At 41.1% G+C, this 21,473-nt stretch overlaps 1 protein-coding gene and 1 long non-coding RNA gene across 2 annotated transcripts; one reads left to right on the top strand and one right to left on the bottom strand.

Moving 5' to 3' along the window:
• Positions 1-5,591: 5,591 nt before the first annotated feature.
• CALHM6 (calcium homeostasis modulator family member 6) lies at positions 5,592-7,306 on the bottom strand. The gene is made up of 2 exons (XM_004422386.3): positions 6,757-7,306; positions 5,592-6,077 (listed from the first exon to the last, which is right to left on the bottom strand). The coding sequence occupies exons 1-2, from the start codon at positions 7,303-7,305 to the stop codon at positions 5,661-5,663; spliced, it is 966 nt and encodes a 321-aa protein (XP_004422443.1). The 5' UTR covers position 7,306; the 3' UTR covers positions 5,592-5,660.
• LOC147914532 (uncharacterized) lies at positions 7,123-20,964 on the top strand. Its single transcript, XR_015555184.1, has 3 exons — positions 7,123-7,311; positions 10,126-10,365; positions 20,711-20,964. It is a non-coding gene; the product is annotated as an uncharacterized LOC147914532 (long non-coding RNA).
• Positions 20,965-21,473: the final 509 nt, after the last annotated feature.

The following is a 21,473-nucleotide window of genomic DNA, read 5'->3' as shown; positions in this document are numbered from 1 at the left end:
GTGATTCGTTAGGGTGATAACAGTAAGATGATATCACCCTGATATCTCAATCAGGGTGACAGAATCAGTGTTTTAGGAAAATTGATCATGCAATAGCAGGAAAGAGAGATTGGAAGAGGGAGAAAGTGCAGACAGGTAAAGCAGGTAAAAGACTATTACAATAATCCAGGATCAGAGGAGACAGAATCTATGAAGCTTGAAATTAATCTCAGCACCTTATGTCAGACCCCTCATACAAAGTGGTTCAGTGCATTAAGCTAGAGCATCAAACATCACTGAAGAAGAAAAGATAAGTGGCTCTAAGAAGAAGCAAATTGCTGAGGAAAGGAGACAAAAGAGAAAGGAGCCCCTGAGAGCTTTAAATATAGATAGGGGTGGGTTGTTTTGATCCACAGTGAACATCAAACCAAAATATTTGTGGATATTGAGGTCTTTGTGACAGGTGCTATTTAATACATGAGATAAGCTGACCAGACACTGCGAACGTACTGGGAAGAGTTCTGAGAGAGATAGTCTTCCATGGCAATAATGGTTTGAATTAGATAGTTTCTTAAGCTGCTACTGTTTGAAAAAAAAAAATGCTACAAATAGTGAAAGAAACATTACACTGAAAAATATAATCACCACCCTCCAAAAAGAGAATGAATTCAAGAAAAGAACAGTCCAAGGAGATGAGCTATTGTGGAGAAATCCTGAAATGGCACCTCCAGGGGGCATCCTTTAGGACTTGATGCTCACCACCATGTAAACATTTTCATGTTTACATGAAATGTAAAGAAAGGGGCCTTCACTGGGAGGCTCCGGGTAGCTTCGCAGTTTATCTGTCTTCAGTAGGCTTGACTTTTCAGTCTCCTGTGATGAGTGGAATCTAACTCACTATCAAGCCTTAGCTAAAATATTTCCTCTTTAATGACAATTTCTCCAAATATTCCTAGGCAGAATTTATTTTTTCTTTTCTCAAAACACTTTGCTTATACTTCTATTACAGTATTTTTTACTCTTATTTCTATTACAATAATTCTTTACTTATTTGCCTATCAATTCCTTGAGAGTAGAGTTTACATCTTATTTCTTGCTTTTTCTCCAATCAATTTTGCCTACTGTCTTAACAATAATAACGCTAAATTTTGTTTACTGAGCATTTTCTAGGCATTATCTCACATAACCCTCACAAATTTCATGTAAGGAATATGATTATTTCACATTTTCTAGATGCTGAAACTGAGATTGGGGGAGATGTTTAAGGTCATGGCCTTAGTAGAGGCAGAGTCAGAACATGAACCCAGTACTATAGACTGAATGTTTGTGTCCGCCCAAAATTCATCTCTTGAAACCCAATCTCCACTGTGATGGTATTTGGAAGTTGGGCCTTTGGGAGGTGATTAGGTTATGAGGGCAGAGCTCTCATAAATGAGATTAGTGCCCTTATCAAAGGGACCCCAGAGAGCTCCCTTGCCCCTTCCACTATGTGAGGACACAGTGAGAAGACAGCCATCTATGAACCAGGAAATGAGCTCTCATCAGACGCTGAATCTGCTGGTGCCTTGTTCTTGGACTTCCCAGCCTTCAGAACTATGAGAAATAAGTTTCTGTTGTTCATAAGCCACCCAGTCTGTAGTACTTTGTCTCCAGTGACTAAGCTCTTAATCATGGTATTATAAAGACTCCCACATACAGTAGGTATTCTCAGTACATGTTTGGATGTTTCTCGAATGACTGAAAATGAATCTATTAAGGCGTTGATGATGAACATGAGGGCATTGGTTAAATGGACCCCAAACCTTCACAAGGAGAATCACTGAAAGGTGAGCTGCAGAGTTTTAAAAGCAATCCATGACTGTTGAATACACAAGTTCATTTCTCACCATTGTTAATAACCTTATTAAACCAAGTTTTCTTAAGTAATATTCTCCTTCAAACAAACTATCAAAAATGTACTGTAGACACCATAAGAGAACTCACGTATAGATACACACAAACACAAACATACAAATACACTTCTCATGTGACTTTATTTCCACAGTAACATATTCTATTAGGTCTTAGGCATCTCTTTCCTAGTTCCAGGGCTATGGCCACCCATAGTCTGAAAGGGAACATTGTTTCTTCTTTTGTAAATCGGTTTGTTGCCTTCTGTTGATTAACCCAAAGTGTCCAGTGGTCTGACTCAGTCATCAGATGATTTAGGTATTGTAGGAAATGCGTAAGGTGGTTATTCAGTTCACTCAGAGTAAAAGTCAAAGTCCTTACAATGGCCCCAAAGCCTAACATGATCTGTCCCCTGCACCACTCTGACATCCTGGCCTACTTTTACCCCCTAGCTCACTGCTCACTGACCACACTGGCTAACCCTGCACCCCTTGAAGTCTCTGCTCAAAGATTACTTCTCAAGGAGGGCAACAGTTCTCCAAGCTCCAGCATTTCTAATGCCTCTTAGAGTAGAGGTTACATCTTATTTCTTATATATAAGTTCTCCTTTTTCATTTTTTTCATAGTATTCTTCTTCTCCTTGCATACCCAATTATCTACTTATTTATTATGCTTACCGTTTATTATCTTTCTCTCTCTTGTTAGAATATAAGCTCCACTATGTCAGAGTCTTTGATATTGGTTCACTGAGAGATCCCAAGTACCTAAAACATGCCTGGAACAGAGCAAGCACTCAGTAAATATTTGTTGGTTTAAGTGAATGAAATAATAATGAAATCTTATAAATCAATAGAAAAAAGAAAAACAACCCAAACATTAAAAGTGGGGGAAAGACTTGAATAGGCATTTCATAAAAGAGGATACCCAAATGGCTAGTAAACATATGAAAAGATGCCAAAAGTCTTCAGTGGTTATTGAAGTGCCAATTTAAACCACAATGAGAAATACCATTACATATTCACCAGAGTGACAAAAGGTAAATAATTGGAAATACTAGGTGTTGCAGAGATGAGAAGCAATGGGACTCTTGTAATAGTGTAGATTGGTGCAACCTTTATGGTAAGCATTTGACATTATCTGGCAAACTGGAATATGCACATGCCCCTGTGCTTCCATCTATTCCTAGGAACATACCCTGAAGAAACACTTGCACATGTGTACCAGAAGATTCAGTCCAGCATTGCTCCTAAGAGCCAGAAACTGGAACAACCCAAATGTCCATCAGCAGTTAAATGGATAACTAGGTTGTGGTATGTTCATGCAGTGGAATACTATACAGCAATCAGAATAAATAAGTTGTTCTAGACATATATGGATGAATCTGTCAAGCAAAACCAAACAAAAAAGAAGATAATAAAACAATTCTTAGAGGATGATTTCATTCATAAACAGTTCAAAAAAAGACAAAACTAAACATTAATATTTTAACAATGCATACATATGTGGTAAAACTATAAATAGAAGTAAGGAAATGATCACCCCCCACTTCCAAGTGGAGAGAGTTGGTTTTCCGAAGAGGCACATGGGGCAGGGGGTTTTGGGGTGCTGGAAATGTACTATTTCTTTCTCCTCTCTGGTGGTTACATAGAACTTTGACATTATTCTTTAAACTGTACATAAATGTTTCAGATACTCCTCTATGTTTGATATCTCACAATTTTTCAAATGAGAATAAATTTCATAATCTTGCAGAATTTTTCTTTCTTTTGGAGGTTTTTAGTATTCTGTTCCTTGTGGCAAAGCGTCTGACAGACCATGTCCATTTTTGGATACAGGTCTGTTTCCTTAAATGAGAATATGATATGATCAATTCCACAGCCTTCCATTGACATTCACAAGGCATATTTCATAAGTAGGTAAAGAAGAGGAAGAGACAAAATGAGATCAACCAAAGGCTTAGCTCTCAGGGCAGGCCCCGGGGTTGATACATGGTAGGCACTCAGTGGGAGTGCTGGGGCTGACTCAGACAGGGAGCATCTCTCCATCTTTTGTCTTAGGAAGAGTTATTTACAATAGGCCATCTGGTAGATAAGATGCAAGATGCTGTGAAACTTAAGGGTTCCGAGATGTTTCTCAGCCAGAGACATATGCGTACCTGGCTAATTCTATTTTCTGATGCTTTCCTCAGGACTTGATAATTTAACCAGTTCATTGAATAGTGATATTTCTGTTCATGGCTTTGAATGGAGCAAAGGCACCATGCCTAATCTTATGTTCTATAAATTGTATCATCTTGCCAGTACTCAATACATTGTGGAATCACGTCTTAGAACAATATGGCTGTTTTTAGCAAATATTAATAGTAGATGCTGTGTTTGAATCTCTTCTAAGGTCAAGGCTTTAGGGCAGCATAAAGCCAGGGTGATTATGAGGAATCATTTGGTGAGCCAGCTAATAAATACAACCTGAGTTAGAAATGCTTCTTGAACCCGTCATGTGGCCTCTTTGGGACCAGGCTCAAAGGAGTGGTGTGTCCTACCAGACAGCGCTGACCGTGTTCCCACCAGGAAATAACTGTGCTGTTCATAGGATAAAAACCAAAATCCTTTGCATGACTTCGAGGGGCTGCATGATCTGTCCCTTGTTCATTTCTTCCACCTGCCTGTAAGGCGTCCGACTGTGCTATTTCTCACCTCAGTCTTTGCACACACTGTTCCTGCAAACTGAAATGCTCTTTTCTACTCTACAGATTTCAGTTTCTCACAGACTTCCCCAACCCCCTCCTCCCCTAATCCATATCAGGTCACAACTTGTCGTTCTATATTTATTTGTACAGTGTGCGTTTTATCTGACTTCTGCACTCTGCTGATGCTATGTAATGACTACATGGGGTTTACAGTACTACCCTCTCTACTTTTGTACGTATTTTAAATTTACTATAATAAGCAGCTTTAAAATTTTCCTTCTGATACTACAAACTAAAAACAACTCCTATGCCTGTAATTGTCCTAGTTTTTCAAATTTTGTATTTTAAAAAAATTTACTTTCAGGGGCACGCCCCATGGCCAAGTGGTTCAAGTTCTGCACGCTCTGCTTCAGTGGCCAGGTTTGTCGGTCCGGATCCCGGGCATGGAACTACACCACTGGTCAGCCATGCTATGGTGGCTTCCCACATGCAAAGTAAAGGAAGACTGGCACCGATGTTAGCTCAGGGGTAACCTTCCTCAAGCAAAAAGAAAAAGTGGAAGATTGGCAATGGATGTTAGCTCAGGGTGAATCTTCTTCAGCAAAGAAAAAAGAATTTACTTTCCCTTTCATGATGATTTTTTGTATTTTTGTTTAGTAACCATAGTAGAGCCATAAAATGCCAGTATTTTTAAGTTCTAAACAATGTGTTGTCTGCAAGAGAGTGAATTTGAAATTAATATCAGATAACCTAAAAGAAAGGTCTGAAGTTCAACTGTTCTTTTACTGTTTTTGCGACTAAAATCTTTTATCTGAAGGCAGCATTATTATTCAGTGGAAAGGACTCTAGACTAGGGATATAAAACTTCTGATTCAGCTCCAGTTTGTCACTTTGAGTGAATCATTTAACCTTCCTTCCTTTTTTTTTATAATTAATATAATAAAGAGGTAAAGTTCTATATTTTTATTTGATTTAAAGTTCTATGTTTCCACAATGTGGAGGACCAAAAAAAAAAGCAGTCATAAATAATACCAATGTTTATTTTATTGTAAATGAAGCATTCATTCAAAAGAATTTTTTTTCTTATTCATTAATAGGGTGTTAACTAAACAGTGTTCTCCTTATCAGGGGAATCTACACGGCCAAGAAAACAAACCTCTTCGCCTCCTTTAGAAGAGCTGATATTTTGCTCCTTCTCTCTTGTGTTAACATATTTGTGCAACGGGCTATAGTACTTGTTCTTCGGATTGAAAGTATATGGCAATGAAATTTGCTGCCAGTCTTCAATGCTTGGGATGTTGCATTCTTCTGGATGTGAGTGCTCAAAGAAACATTTAACATTCTCTTCTGCCAATTCAGTTGCATGCTCTGTGACTTGTGTTTTAAGAATCTGCTTCTCCTGTTCTGAATAGATTTTCCAAAATTTCAGCTGCGGGAATTTACCTGCAGCTCGGCATTCTGAGATGCACGTCATAATCAGAACGAAGATGATAACAACTATTATCAGGCTCCAGCCGCAAACCTTAGGAAAACAACAAAATAGCAATTAATTACACTTTTTATAAGAAATTTTGAAATCATCAGATAAAGTTTGAACTACTCATGGTTATGATGATGAACAAGCAACAGTTTTAGGTCTTAATCCCTTTACAGAAAGAAGTGGCAGCACCCTCCCGAACCCCTCTGTACAACTGCTTGCTTGACAAGTCAGTCATTTTCCCAGTCATGTCAAGGGCGCAGGGAAGAGCCTGTATGTTACTCCTCTAGAACTCCAAACGCCGAATTCTGGCAAATCCAATGAAACAAGCATTCATTTTCAAGAACCTCTGAGCTTTATAAGCCCAGAAGCAGCGTGAGGTGGTGGCTTTAGAGCCAAGCCGACCCATTTTCCTGCAAAAATTCTTCTGGCTGGACAAACAACTTGACCACACTTAGTATATTCGCTGTGAAGACATAAGAGAATAACATAGAAGTAAAGGGCCTAGCGCGGTATCTGGCACAGAGCAGGTGCCTGACAGCATTTGAGTGCCTTTCTTCTTCATTTGTTTTATTTAAATATTGCCTTGTCGGCTCATTAAACGTAAACAGCCATTTTAGTTTGTCTTTGGATGTAATCTGTCTGGAGAAAGGGCACCAATTTCTGCCTCACCCCGTTCGTCCCTCTCCCCTCCTCCCAACCCCACCCAGCGCCAGCGCCTGACCTGCGACTGGGCCCTGAGCTCCCTCAGGAGGTCCTGCACGTCGGGCTCCCCGGCCTGTTGGCAGGGCACCAGCGGCAGCCGGGCAGCACAGCTGGAGTTGCGGCCAGCGCACAGGCGCCGCGCCATCTCGGCGCTCCCGCTGGCGCCGCACTCGTAGAAGGCGCCCCCGAGCAGCGCCACCGCCACCCAGGTGAGGGACGCGAGCAAGGCGCTTCCGCTGACCTGGCAGCACAACTCGCACCAGGCGCAGCAGCCCTTGGAGGCGCAGCAGCCCTTGCAGACGCGGCAGCCCATCAGGAGGCGCCAGGAGCGCGCGCTCAGCACGCAGCCCAGGAGGAAGAGCGCCAGCGCCGGCAAGAGCAGGAAGACCAGGCTGTAGGGCAGGTTCCAGGAGGCGCTGCAGGGGCAGTGGAACGCCACGGCGGAGAAGATGCGTTCCCCGCCCGCGGTCAGCAGCGTCACCAGGCAGCAGCCCATCTTGCTGTGGTGCTTGAGGTGCAGAGCTAGCACCGTCCACAACTTCTCCACGGTCCTACCCCAGGACGCCATGGACAGGTGCCGATGCTTCTGCCTCTTCGCTGCCCTGCTCTTCGAATGGTTTGGGTGGGCCGGGGGCTGGGGCTTTACACTCTGCTAAGCAGCAGCTTCCAGAAACAGAAGGGCTTTCTGGCTTTCGTGGGCTTTTGCTTTCTTGTTCAACCAACCCAGCTCTGGCTGCCAAACAGACTCGAGCACAAATACCACTGACCTGCCCAGTACCCACCCCTTTCCGGAGGCACCCGCACTGGTGGCCCTTCTCTCCCAATTCAGGCACTATCAGAGAGGGCAGACAATGTTCCACTGTTACCTTTGTTTCCACCCAACTGACAAATAACTAGTGGACCCCTCCTTGCCCTTCCTGACCCAATGCAGCCACCCAATGGAAAGAATACTTTTTACTTGGGCAAACTGGGAAAACGCCAGATTTTCCTCTATTGCAGCCACCCCAGTTCCTAAGCTGACTCCTAGTAAGACCAAACAATCACAAAAACAGTCAAGTTCTAGTACCTCCTGATATTCTGTCCCCCTTCTGGACAGAACCACCAGCCTAATTCACACTGGCTGTTCTCTCCTCTGCCTGATCTCCCACAGGACGCTAGACTGAATATATTGTACTGACTTCTGCCTCTTTTCCCCCCCAGGTATGTCGTGACACTGTCCAGTGTCACCAGTGAGCACCAAGTTAATGGGGGTGGAGGCTACGTTTGTCCAAAAAATCCTAATTAAACCAAAAAATTGCAAACTGCAGCTACGTCTAACTACCGTCTTATTTCTTCCACCTTCAGTTTTCTCAAAGCAGCATCGCTCTAACACAAACTGTAACCACTTCTGTGAAACTGAGCCTTAGTCCGTGTGGCTCTAGAGTGAAGGGAAGTGTACTTGAAAGAGCTTGGGCTTGGGGGTCAGTGCACTGTGTCTGTGTGTGTGTCTAACAAGTTAGCCCCTCTAAGACAGCGTCCTCATTTGTAAAAGCAGGATTATAGTGCTCACTTTTCGAGATTGTTGAGACCAGTACATTGAATAGCTTATCTAAAGCACCTTGACATATAGAGTGTGCTTATTAGCTGAATGCTCAATGTGAGGGAATACCTCTTACATTGCAACCTGGAGCATAGACAACAAATAACTGTTGTACGTAATTTAAGAATCCAAATGAATGCTCAATTTTAGACCAAGGATGGTATGTAGTGACTCAATGATCCTCCGCTACCTTAAGAGAATCGGGGTGCCCCTAGCTGTCCACCTCATTACAAGCACAGTGTCTGCACATGGAGTCTGGGTGGGCAGGTCACAGTGAACTGGATGCTGTTGGTGCTCATCCACTAGGTTGGCTTTATTTCTCCGGGAAGAATAAGTAGCCTACAGAACCGAGTGAGTAGTTAGAGAGGGTGCAAGAAACGTATTATTCTTTATTTAGTCCAACTTTTCTTCTTAGCTACCTCCCACCACGAGTGCCTGGCGCAAAACCACCGTTCCACAGCATTTTGCTGATTAGCTGTTCTCCCTGTGTGAGTGTTAAGAAGCTGTCCCCAAATCAGGGTCCTCACTGTCATGCAGGACAGTTGGGGCCCTCTTCTCTGAGAGTAGACCAGGTACTGCCAGGCTCCCTGTGAACTTGCATTGGAGTTGCATGTTTGAGGCAAATCACTTCTGCTATGATTATCAACTCTGTAATTCTACATCTCCAAAAAAATCTTCCTTCCCTTGTCCCTTGGGTGACTCTCCTCCTCTTCCTGCTGGACTCTTCTTCACCCCCTCCCCACTCCTCTAAGATGTTGCCTCCCCACTTCCCATGTACCATCATGAACAAATCCCACTATATCCACAACCTTTGTGCAGATGGCTCTATCCAAATCTCTCTTAACTGTAACCTAACTCAAAGGTACCCTTTCATCCTGATGAGTGAGGTTTACTTACTCTCTCCCATTTCTCAAAACAAGAGGGAGGCTGGCCATCTCCCATTACTACGTCCAAACCAGGGCATTTCACCACCCTCTAATAGTTTGTCCTACACTGAGGTTGAAGCTGTTCAGCACAACCTCCTCCTCTACTTCACTCCTGCCATGTGTTTTCATTCTCTTCATTTATTAAGAGTTTTGCATCTGGTGACAGCCTTCCTCTTCTCCCAGCCCTTGTTATTTAGTCAAGGATGTGGTTTCAAATATTTTTAGTCATGGAAACTTTTATCTTGTTGGTCCACTATCCCCACTAGAGTAATTCGTTCGTTAACGAATTTATTAGTTAGTTCGTTTGTTAATTTAATCATTCATTTAAATGTTTAATAAGCACCTAGAATATTCTAGGTACCTATAAAAGTGCCTAGATTATTGGATACAATAAGGAACAAGACAGATAGCCTGCTTTCATTGAGCTTATGTTATAGTGGAGAGGAGATAGATAATGAGGGGAGGGTCCTCAAGATTATGCAGATAATTTAAATGGAACCATGTGGTAGAGAGTGTCCTGAGAAAGACTCTGGGAGGAGAGGATATTTAGGCAGAAATCTGAATGACCAAGGGTCTGAGGTGCAAGGAGCTTGGTATTCTGTGCTTGGAAAGAAAGCCCGAGTGGTGGGAGCATTGAGGGTGAGAAGGAAGGTGGCACATCATGAGGGCAGAGCTATAGGTGTGTGGTCCGGTTTAGGGGCTTGATAGACCAGACTATGTGGTTTACAATCCTGTCCCTGAAACTCATTACAGACTGGGCTACATCCTGACCTATTGTCCTGTCAGCTTGTGTCTCCAAACACCACCTCCTGGAGTTGCCACCACAGTGCTCTCCCAATCATGGATTTCCCAGGTACTGATGACCATTCTGCACTTATTCCAGGTTTCCACAACCGTGAGAGTCCGGGTTCTGCCTGCCAGCCTGAATTTCCTCCCAGCACACTAAAAATATTTTTTTCTTACTGAAGATGATTCTTTTAACTCTGAGAACCCAGATGTGGCCTGTTTTTGTTGTCATCACTGTTGCCATCATCATCATCATCATCATTTGGCACCAGAAGGCTATTAAAGGTCCTGGTTTACCTTCCACGGTTCTTAAAACCTATGTCTATTAGGAATTTTGGTAAGTTAAGTTATGATTTCTTATTGACTTAAGTTATTTTAGAGGTGATTTTAATGTGTAATAGAGCTTCATTGTCAATGACCACTTATACTTCACTTCATCACAAGCCCAGTTCCTGTGAACTCAAATTTGGTTTACTAGTTTATGAACTATGATCAAAGATTTGGATTTCCAAAGATAATAATAATCAATAGGAAATAAGATAAAAGGATAATAATAAAGAAAATAAAAATAATTTACTAGGAGGAAATTTTGATTTCTTCAAATTATAAACAACACTGTTGCAAAATCTCAAAAATTTAAATTAACTCCATGGAGAACTTAAAGTGTCATGAAAGATCTTCCTTAAAACAATATATCACTTGAAATAGGCAGTATATTTAAAATATTTACAATCAAGGGAAGGCCCAGTTGTAGAGAACAATTTATTGAAATTATGACGCATCTGTGCAATGGAATACAAAGTAGGTCCATATGATTCGGATAGATCTGTATGTGCCAGTAAGAGTGTAAATTAGACAGAGCAGACATGTTACTTGGAGAAGATAAGCAAAAAAACTGCATGTCATACATTTGTGTAAAAAAAAGAAAAAAATATATATTCCTTGCAGATGCATACAATATTCTGCAAGATTCAAAAATATTGTCAAGTGTTTACCTCTGAGAAGTAGGGGATAGGGTTGGGAATGAATGTAGGGAGAGAGCCTTATTGTATATCTTTCTTTAGTATTTTATTTTTTAAAACATACATATATTACTTCTACAACTAAAAAATATTAACATCAATTGTCTTGATCTAATGGAGAAGCTCTAAAGAACGAGTCTGGGAAGAGGCTTTTTCACAGTCTCTTCTTTCTCCTTCCTTCTTTGCACATAGAGTTTATATCAAGGACTTCTCCTCGAACCTGGAATCGTAATAACTCACTTCTTGTTGCCAAAAGCGAAAAATCTTAGTGAGAAACTGTGAAGAATACAGTAGATAAAGAACTGAGTGTTTGAGAACTGAAAGTTGACAAAAAGCAATAGGAATTTAAGAGGAAAAGACTAGATGGAGTTGTGGTTGGGTGGCTTTTATCCAAAGACCCATCTTCCTCCTTTAGAGAAGCCTCCACCTGTGCTCTACAGAGTCTTCTGTGTCCCCCATTATTAGAATAGAAACAAGGCAGAGGGGAAAGGCGAGTGGGGAAGAAAGGAGGTGGCTGGCTTGTGGAGCTCCTGAAGAAGGGAGCAGGGAGTTCAGCATCCAGCAGTTTAGAAACCACCATCACCTCTTTTAAATGTTGATCCAGACAGGTTTTTCCTGAGCTTGGGGTTATCTGTTTTAGTCTAGCTTCATTAAAAACCAACTATGCATGAGGAAAAGTATAGAAAAGGAAGAGTGTGTTGGTGAGATAAGATACTCTTTAATGTATGCTGAGAACTGCTCCTGACTGAGCAACAGAGAGTTAGGGAAAGAAAAGGGACTGTTCCTGTTAGACAGAATTCCAGTTCATCCCAGTATCGCTTTCCTGGGGTCTGCTGTTATAAGGAAAGGAAAGGAAATACCTTTAAAGTTTTATTATTATTTACATTCTTCTGCAGGGCGACATTTGCATCTTAGGAAGGTTTGGCTGACTCTATAACCCCCTGTCCCCAGTGCATTTCCTGTTCCTTCTTCTTGTTCACTACAGACAATACTATGGCCTGAAGGTGTGTCTCCAAAATTCATATTTTGAAATGCTAACCCCTAAAGGAGTGATCACTAGCGTGGTTAGGTGATGGTATTAGTAGGTGGGGCCTCTGGGAGGTGCTTAAGTCGTGAAGGTGGAGCCCTCATGAGTGGAATGAGTGCTTTATACAAGAGGCTCCAGAGAGCTCCCCAGCCCCTTCCACCATGTGAGGACACAGCGAGAAGGCACTATGAACCGGGAAGAGGCTCCTCCCCAGAAGGCGACAATGCTGGCGCCTTGATCTTGGACTTTCCAGCCTCCAGAACTGTGACCAATAAATTTCTGTTGCTTATAAGCCACCCAGTCAGTGGTATTTTGGTACAGCAATCCAAGGACGAAGACACCAGCTTTCAGTAGTTTTATTAGATCCAGCCTCTAGGCTGTTCTACTTGTCTTCTCACTTGTCCCCATGCTAGCCTCCATTCGTTTACTCACAGACTACTGCATTAGGTTAGACTGTGTCGTCTTCACAACCACCCCCAAATCTTGGTGGCTTAATACAATACATTGATTTCTCATTTCCAAAACACATGCTCCGGGGCACCTGTCTTCCATACTACTTTGAATATTTAGCACCTTCATCACAACGCACAGCTTCCTCCATGATTGCCAGGGCCGGAAGAGTGCTGTGGGGCATGGGGGGTCTCCCAGGGGCCATAAATGCTTCAGCACAGTCTGTGGTCCACCTTACTGCAAGGGGACAGGGACATGCAATCTTCCCATTTGCCAGAAGGAAAGGAGTGATAATGAGTGTCTACTACAGGCCACTCTTCTGTTTCACTCTCTTTCCCCCACCAGAACTCACTAATCTTCTTCCCAAAAGAAACAAACCAAAAATCTAAATCAGTCACAACATGGAGCTCACAGTCCAGATGTCTGGGTGGTGTGTGGTAGTCTCTACATCAGGTCTTCGTGGTCTACAGAGCTCTGAACTAACAGTGATGGATTAATCTGTGCCCCACAGACCATGTACATGGAGGAACAAGGCCAGCACAACCACAGGAAACACTCCATTCTGAAATGGAAAAATGGAAGCTTTCAGCAGGCACTGACTGACCTGCTCAATTCTGAAATTGCTCCTGGGCAAACACCATAAAGGCGCCTACCCTGGGGGTGGAAAATGTTCCTTGATTCTCATGACTCCACCCTCTGGAGGGGCTTCTTCTGTTATCTTCCTTGGCCACATACTTAATGGGCATCTTCTTGGGGGCTGAGTAGTTTTTTTGTCCATGTGCTAATGTTAAATGTTGGAAGACTACCTGTCCAGTTGGACTTGTGATTCCTTTGACTGTAAATCTCTCTCAAAATTTAGTAAGCTTCTTGTCTCTTTGACTTCAGTAAACTATATTTGCCAATACCTATACTTCCAGTTCTTTTCACAGCATGATTGTCAGATCTAGTATCTTCTTTTGCTTTCTTGTCACATTCATTCTCTCTCCCTCTCTCCCCACATATATTTATACATATAATCTGTCTCTCTCTTGCCATTACTATGGCCTTATGGTTACTCTCCTGAGTAAACATGAAACTAAGGTTTTCTATGGAAAAGCATAATTTGATCTTTGTCCTGGCTCTTTATCTAATTGAATACCTGAATTTTACCTTTGCCCTAAAGTTCCTTAATGTATTGAGAGGTATTATTACCAATTGGTGTAGAGGCCATACATTTAATTTGGACTTTCCACAGGTTTACTTTAATGGACTTTGTCTTTCAAGGCTTTCTCTCTCTTAATGTTTGGAGTCTAAAACCTGACAGGCTTTCCAATTTTGCAAGTCCCCAGTTCTCTGAAATATCTCTATTCCTTTTCCACTCTGCTTACAAATCAACCAATTCTTTTTTGAGCTTATAAAGACTTGCCAAAACATAGCTAGTAGGAACCAACACACACTAGAAACATTGTTTTCCAATCTTTCTCCCTAGAGCCACATTTCTTTAGCTATATAATCTTCTTTCCAAAGTAATGCTGTTTTATCAACAACCACACAGAGGACTTGCCATCTCCCTAGCTTCCATTGTCAATTTCCGTGCTGTTCACCACTGGACGGCTAAACTAATGCCACATATTTTAGGAAAGGAAGTGAAACTTCTTTAAGGAATCTAATAATAAAATATAGAAAAATAGTCATTTCCTTTTGATTGCTGTCAACAGCTAAAGTAAAAAGCAAATTCCCTCCCTTAAGTAATTCAGTTATGTGTGGGTGTGGGAAGATGGTGGAGAAATGGGGAAGGTACTGGGGAAGATGAGAGATGGGTTTTGTTATGGAAGCACCCTGCTTCAGGCACCAATATCTGGTCAGAACTGGTCACAAGGCTCCACCCAATTGCAAGGAAAAGGGGAAGCAGGGTCCTCTCCCAGATCTTAAAAGCAAAGAGAATTGGACATGGCTGAGCACAGGAGTCTCTACCGCGTCCGCTATGACCAGTCTTTCTAAATTCCTCCATCTATCCCGTAATTTCTTTTTGCCTCACATTTGTTTCCTTATTACACGTGACAGTTTTATAATCTTTTATTTGCTGCTTACTATTTTTTTTTTCATCTCCCCAACTAGATTATAACTTTCACGAAGGCAGGGATCATGCTTGATTTAATCCCTTTTTGGTGACACAGTTCTTAGCGTAGTGTTGAGGACATTATAGGTGTTCAGCAAATATCTGTGAGAATAATGAGTGAATAAATGAATGAATGAATGAATGAGAAGCAGACTTGGATTTTTCTCTTCTGTTATTGCAGAGTCAACCCCATGCCTGCTTTATTCAGCTCAGAACCTGTGCCCTTCTGCAGAGGTCGTGCCTGTCTGAGCATGCTACCCAGCTCAGAATAACATAAAGGCATCTTGAATTGCCAGCCTTGTGACAAACGGTAGATAAGTCTATCCAGAGAGGAACAGGGCAACACCAGGGAGAAGATAGGGCCATGGGGCAGGTTCCAGGTACAGCTGAAGAGCCACCTGGACATCCACTGCCACCCACTTTCATCAGAGTCACCAAACCACAGTGGGGGATGGCGGAACTGCAGGCCTTGGCAGAGCAGGCCCTCTCCCAAGACTTCTTCCTGCCCTCCCTCCCACCCAGTTCAGCGTGTTTACTCAGCAGAGTTGTCTGGTATGTAGCACTCATCTCCACCACTACCTTCCCCATTTCTCCACCATTTTCCCATAACCCACACATAAGTGAATTACTCAAGGGAGAGATTTTTCTTTTTACTTTAGGTGTTGACAACAACCAAAGGGAAATAACTATTTTTCTACATTTTATTATTAGATTCCTTAAAGAGGTTTCATATCCTTTCTTGGAAGTAATGAACCAAGCCTGAATAGGTTTTGTTGACACCTAGACTCCCCTTGACACCTTGACTGTTTGTGACTCTGTTTTGGCACGCTACCTGACCTCCTCCAGTAGTGCCAGGCACCTGCAGTACTTACCTTACTAAGTTAATTCAAGTTTGGCTATTAATGGCACTCTCTGGCTCTTCTCCTAACTCCATGACTATTCATCTAAGTCTCTTTCCATCTCCTCCTCCTTCCAACCGTTAATATTGGTACTCCCTAAAGTTCAGTCCTTTCCACAGTCTCTTCCTGAATAACCTCCACTTGGTGTCACCACTGACTAGATGTATAACCTTGGGCCAGCTAATCGACCTCTCTGTGCCTCGGTTCTGTTCTCTGTAAAATGAAAATAATAATGTTACCTGCCTCATCGGGTGGTTGTGAAGATCGAATGAGTTGATACATGTAGCATTCTTAGAATCATAGAAAATGCTCAAAAAGTATTGCCAATTATCGTTATTCTCCTTTCCTGTGGCTTTGACAACTGACTGTGTGTTACCATTTCTAAATCTTCCTCTCCAGTCCCTCCCTTTCCTAAGTTCTAGATGGGCATTTCTGATTGCCTAGCAGGTATTTCCACTTGTATGTCCAGCGTTCACCTCAAACCCCAGAGAGAACTTCATTTTCCCCTAAAACATATTTCTCCTCCAGAATTTTGATGTCAGTTAAGGATATCAGTCTTTCAAGCTAGAAAACTCGGGGTCACCCAGGGGTGTCACTCCATTTCCTATGCAGCTCCGTCTGCCTCAGGACCATCCCTCAGATAGACCTTTCCTCTCCACCTTCAACGAAGGTAGACCAGGGTATCTCAACCCCACTCTACTTATGCCACACAGTCCTATCAGAGTTAACTTGCTGAAAAAGGAATCTGAATATGCTCTAGAAACTTATGTGTGTGTGAACAGGATACAGGGTACAAAAGCTCATAGCAATATTGTTTGCATTAGGCAAGAACTGATTAAAAAACAAAGAAAAAATATCCAACAACAGCAGACAAGATAAACTGCAAAATATTAAAACAAGAGCATCCTATACAGCAACGTAAATAAATAAATGCTGCCTCAGCAACAATCCACAATGAGGCCGAATCGTAAAAATGCAATGGTGAGCACCTGAAATCAAACACAAAATATTCAGTGTGATTCCCTTTAAAAAATGTTCAGAAATAGGCAAAAATAATCTTTATTTTCTGAGGATGGACACATAAGTAATAAAACTATGAAGAAAAATATGTAGTGATTAAAAATCACAAAGACAGTGGTTCTTATCTTTTGGACTTAGATGGGGTTATGATTGGGGTAGGGAGGAGGGGCGGGGTGTTCACAATGTTATATTTCTATACCAGAGTAAGGGTTAAAGAAGTGTTTGCTATATATATGATTTATACACTATATTTGTTTTAATAGTTTCCTGACTATGGGTTATATTTCTCAACTTGTAGGTCATGAAAAGAAAGAAATCCAGTTACATTATTTCCCAGTTGAAAACCTCCAATGCTCCCAACTGTCAAGAGGACAAGTTCCTAACTCTCTATGTTGGCACAGAGCTCTTCCCAGTCTTGCTCCAACCATCTCTGCCCCACTGCATTCAAGGCACCCAGTTTCCAATAGCACTGACCCCCCTATGTTTTCTGTGCTTACATCCCATGGTCTTCCTCAATTCCATGCCTTCTCACTTGCTCTTAGTGCTGCCTTGAATGACATTTTTCTTCACCTGGCACACTACTCTCCTTCTTTAATACTCAGTTCTATGTCGTCTCTTCATTGAAGTCATCTTCAGAACCCCCAAGCAGAGTCAGTGGTTCTGTTTCTTTGCTCCCACACCATTAAAAAAAGTAAGCGTCCATCAATGGATGAATGGATAAAGAAGATCTGATATATATATATACACGCACACAACAGAATACTGCTTAGCCATAAAAAAAGATGAGATCTTTCCTTTTGCAACAACATGGATGGACCTGAGGGTATTATGCTAAGTGAAATAAGTCAGCCAGAGAAAGCCCAATACTGTAGGATTTCACAGATATATGGAACATAAAACAACAACAAACACACACATAGATACAGAGAACAGATTGGTGGTTACCAGAGGGGAAGGGGTGGGGGGAGGGTGAAAGGGACACATTGTATGGTGACAAATGTCAACTAAACTTTTGATGGTGAACACTATGTAGTCTATACAAAAGTCAAAATATAATGATGTACACCTGAAATTCATATAATGTTATAAACCAATGTTACCTCAATAAAAATAAAATAAAATAAATGCATTGGGGGGAGGAATAACACTGCAATAGTTCTTAAAGTGCCTATTGCAACATTCTTTTCCAGAGTTCTGTCTCCCCTACTGATCTGGGAGCTCCCAGAGGGCCAGGACTTATTCATCATTGCATCCCTCAATAAAGTCCGTCATTCCCTGTCCACAACTCTCTTCTCACACCTGAAGTAGCCCTCCCTACATTGCTTATTAGCTTTATCTCCTTACAAAGCTTTCTCAACCGAAGTCATACAATTTTTGTGAGAATTAAAGTGAGATGGTATAAAGAAGCCAGCACAGTATTGAGAACATTTTAGTTTCACGGTTACATTTTTAAAAGATTTTTTAACAGTGGCGACTCAGAGATATGCTAGAGGGCGCTAGTTCACCATCATAAAAGGCTATTGTACTCTAAGGGGTGTTAACGCTTGATTTGCTCATCTAACCGAGAACAAAGAATCAGATGTTTAGTAAACAGAATATCAGCCATCTCTATTCCATGAAATACATTAATATTTTAATTCAAGAATTTAAGTCTATCACTTACCTGAATTATTTGGGGGAAGAACAATCCAACAGCCAGATTAATGGCATCATAAATTTGTGTTCGTCCCTGTTTGTTTATTCCCCACCGTGGGTTGGTCCAGCTTGCAGTGGAAAAGTCAAAGCAGGCAGTGTGGATGTGGGCAATGCCCTCACCTGCCCTAAAGTGAAGAAATGCCACACAAGGTGTTTCCTCAACTGTAAAACGGGAGAGTTGGACTAGATCATCTTCAGTAATAAACAATTCTAGAAACAGGCATTATCTCCAAAAATACAGACACTCAACCAAGAAGTGACAAAATTCAATCAAAAGTGAAAAAGAATTTTTAAAATCTACCAAAACAGGAATTAAAAAAAAAACCCTGTGGTTCCATTTTTTCCTTCCATATAATGCTGGGGTTTAAAAAGCAATGTGAATGACAAGTGTTTGACTGTCTGAAAGATGCATTGATTGTGAAATATTTTCTAGCCGCTTCTGTATCTCCACACCTGTTAATAATTATTTTAGCCACATATTTATCTTCTTTAGGAAAAGGTGATAAAATACCTACTTTATTTTACATAAAGTATTTGCCAGCCAATTGAAAGCATTACAGTTTTACAATGATTTCATTCATTTCAACCACCTGAAAAACCACAACATGACTGAGGGAAAAGTGTGGAGAACAATACTAAATTAAGAGATGGATATGAAGAAATTAGTGAATAATTTGCTTTTATGTTTATGAAACTCTTCTACTTTAAAAGAATCAAAGTGACTCTCATTTTGAGTGCAAGATGAGCCTAGAAAACAGAAGCAGAAGTCTGATTTTGCACTGATGGTATATCTTAGGCTCTCTGTAAGCCGTGCTGCAGGATCCTAAACTATGACAAATAGTTGTAATAATTTCTAAAATATGGGGATGTCCTTTCGTCTTTCTTATTTATAAAACGAACTGCTTTGACAAAAAAATTTTTGCTTGTTCTTTTCAGTTTCACAAGATTAAAGGTAAAAAATTACAATGAGACTTTCATAGTTTTGATATAACTATGCTCATAACTCAATTAATAGTTTAAATGATTATAATGTGGCATTTTGAGCATTCCAAATAATGAAGAGCAAATATTAAAACATTGTTTTATTTTGAGCTTCATGCAATAGCCCTTAATAATTGCTGGCTGTGTGTCTCTGGTCGTAATTCTTAACCTCTCTGAGCTTAGCTTCCTAATTTATAAGATGGAGCTGTAGCTGGTATCTTCCTTACATCCTTGCAGAATTGGTGTGCAGATGTGTGCAAAGTTCTTGCTTTATAGGCCTCCATAAGATGGCTATTATTATCATTGCTATTCAGTATGTTTTAACATAATAATGGCATAAACATAAACTGGGCAATGTTTTCATGAATTTTAGCACATTTTATAAAATAAGCCTAGCATGTGGGCTCTTTATATCCTATTTAAAAAATAAAATTTGTTTTACAGAATTATCAAATACTCTTTCATTCCCTATTTCTTCCCCTGGCATCAAAAGTATTTTTTTAAATAAAAAATGACTTCTCAGCAGTGAATTCACAAAGGTCCTCTCATCATCTATAAGGCTCTTAAAACATTCACCAGGCAACACAGACACTCTATTTAGAAGTAGAGAAAACATGCAGTAACTTATATGATATCCTCCTCTTGCCAGAGTCTTTCTCAGGAAGTCCAGTGTACTCCAAGATGCCATGGTGTGACTCTCCATGTGTTTTGGTGTGCCTGCAAAGCCAGCTGAATAACCAACCCTCCCAGCCACACCGCCCGCCCACGTGCCCTGCACCCATACCACATTGTTCTCTGTTCTTTAGAAAGTCAGCTGTGCTGGCGTAGCCTTGCTTGCTGGGTTGCACAATGTCGTGAACTTAAAAGGCATTCTCATGGGCAATTGCTGAAGCTTAGCAACAGTCTGTTGATTACTGGCGGTTTACAACATCCCACACAAATGGTGTGTTATTTTAGGATGTGCTTTGGCATCTGGGTTTTCTATCCCCTGTGGGACCATCACATGCATAACAGATATAGAGCAGCTCCAAGTATACTTTGTTAACATCTGTCTTTCTCATGTGCCCTGTCCTGGAGATTGAATTTTAAGGTCACCACATAGCCCAGAGGTGACAGTGTTGAAACAGCTCCAGGATCTAGTTGGAGCATCTCTCAGGGTCAAAGTTCACAGATACGTGGGAGGTTAGTGATGTTAGCTCATGGTAAGAGCTGGAGGTCTATATGTTAAGGTCTTCTGGGACCACAGTCTTCTGTGCTCCATTCAGGTATTTAGTCAATTCATCAAATATTTTTTGAATACCATGTATGTACCAGGCATTGTGTAAGAACCATGTACATACAATGAGCAAGAGACACAATCCCTGCACTCAAAGAGTGTAATTTGTGGGAAAGTCAGATGGAGTAGCAATTTTTATGATCTCTCTCTTTTTTTTCGCTGAGGAAGATTTGCCCTGAGCTAATATCTATGCCAATCCTCCTCTATTTTGTAGGGGGTTGCTGCCACAGCATGGCTGATGAGTGGTGTATTTCCGCCCTCGGGATCCGAACTCATGAACCCAGGCCACTGAAGAGGAGCATGCCGAACTTAACCACTACACCACAGGCCAGCCCCTATGATCTCTTTTGACTCCTAAGAGTGAGCTACCCAAGGACAATATTCAGTAATAGCGATGTTTTAAATTGTTATTGCAATTTGTATTTCAACTTAGATACAAATTTCTGTGAATTCACCTTTTAAAATAATCACATTTTCCTTTTTTCAGTCTTTTTGTATCAAGTGCAGAGTTTTAAATATATCCACTGCTCCAAGAATTCTCCTCAGAACTCTAATAATTGGTAGGGATAAATCCTTCTTTTGGTAAAGCAAATTCCTTAGAGACTGGGGGGAAAGAGCTAAGAAATCAAGATTATCTGTACAGGAAAGTAATAACTGGGACTTTCTTTTATTTTACCGTTGTCTGTGTTGTGATAAACAACAAATGCTGAAAAGTCCAAAGTAGGGAAAACCAACAAGATGTTCCCCTCACACAGAAAGGTATTTCCAGTATCCTGTTATTACTGTTTCTTTGAAAGAAAAAGAAAGTGCCTAAACCACTGAAAATATTTTTGTTCAGAAAATAATTCCTAAATATATACTAAAATCACTTTTCAGTGTTTAATTTGGAAAGTGCTGGGCTGACTGAAATGTTTTTAGAAGCTCTTGCCTTAAGAAATTCTACTTTAAACCAAAGCCTCAAAGGCCCATCCCGAATC

The sequence above is a fragment of the Ceratotherium simum genome, chromosome 19, assembly GCF_057802395.1.
Source record: "Ceratotherium simum simum isolate JZ-2026a chromosome 19, ASM5780239v1, whole genome shotgun sequence".
NCBI classification, from domain to species: Eukaryota; Metazoa; Chordata; class Mammalia; order Perissodactyla; family Rhinocerotidae; genus Ceratotherium; species Ceratotherium simum.
This window is presented reverse-complemented; position numbering and strand designations above follow the sequence as displayed.

Coding starts and splice junctions, on each gene's coding strand:
- CALHM6 (XM_004422386.3), bottom strand. CDS start 7,305: ATGGCGTCCTGGGGTAGGACCGTGGAGAAGTTGTGGACGGTGCTAGCT. Junction 6,078..6,756: donor AGCTCAGGGCCCAGTCGCAG/GTCAGGCGCTGG, acceptor TGTTTTCCTAAG/GTTTGCGGCTGGAGCCTGAT.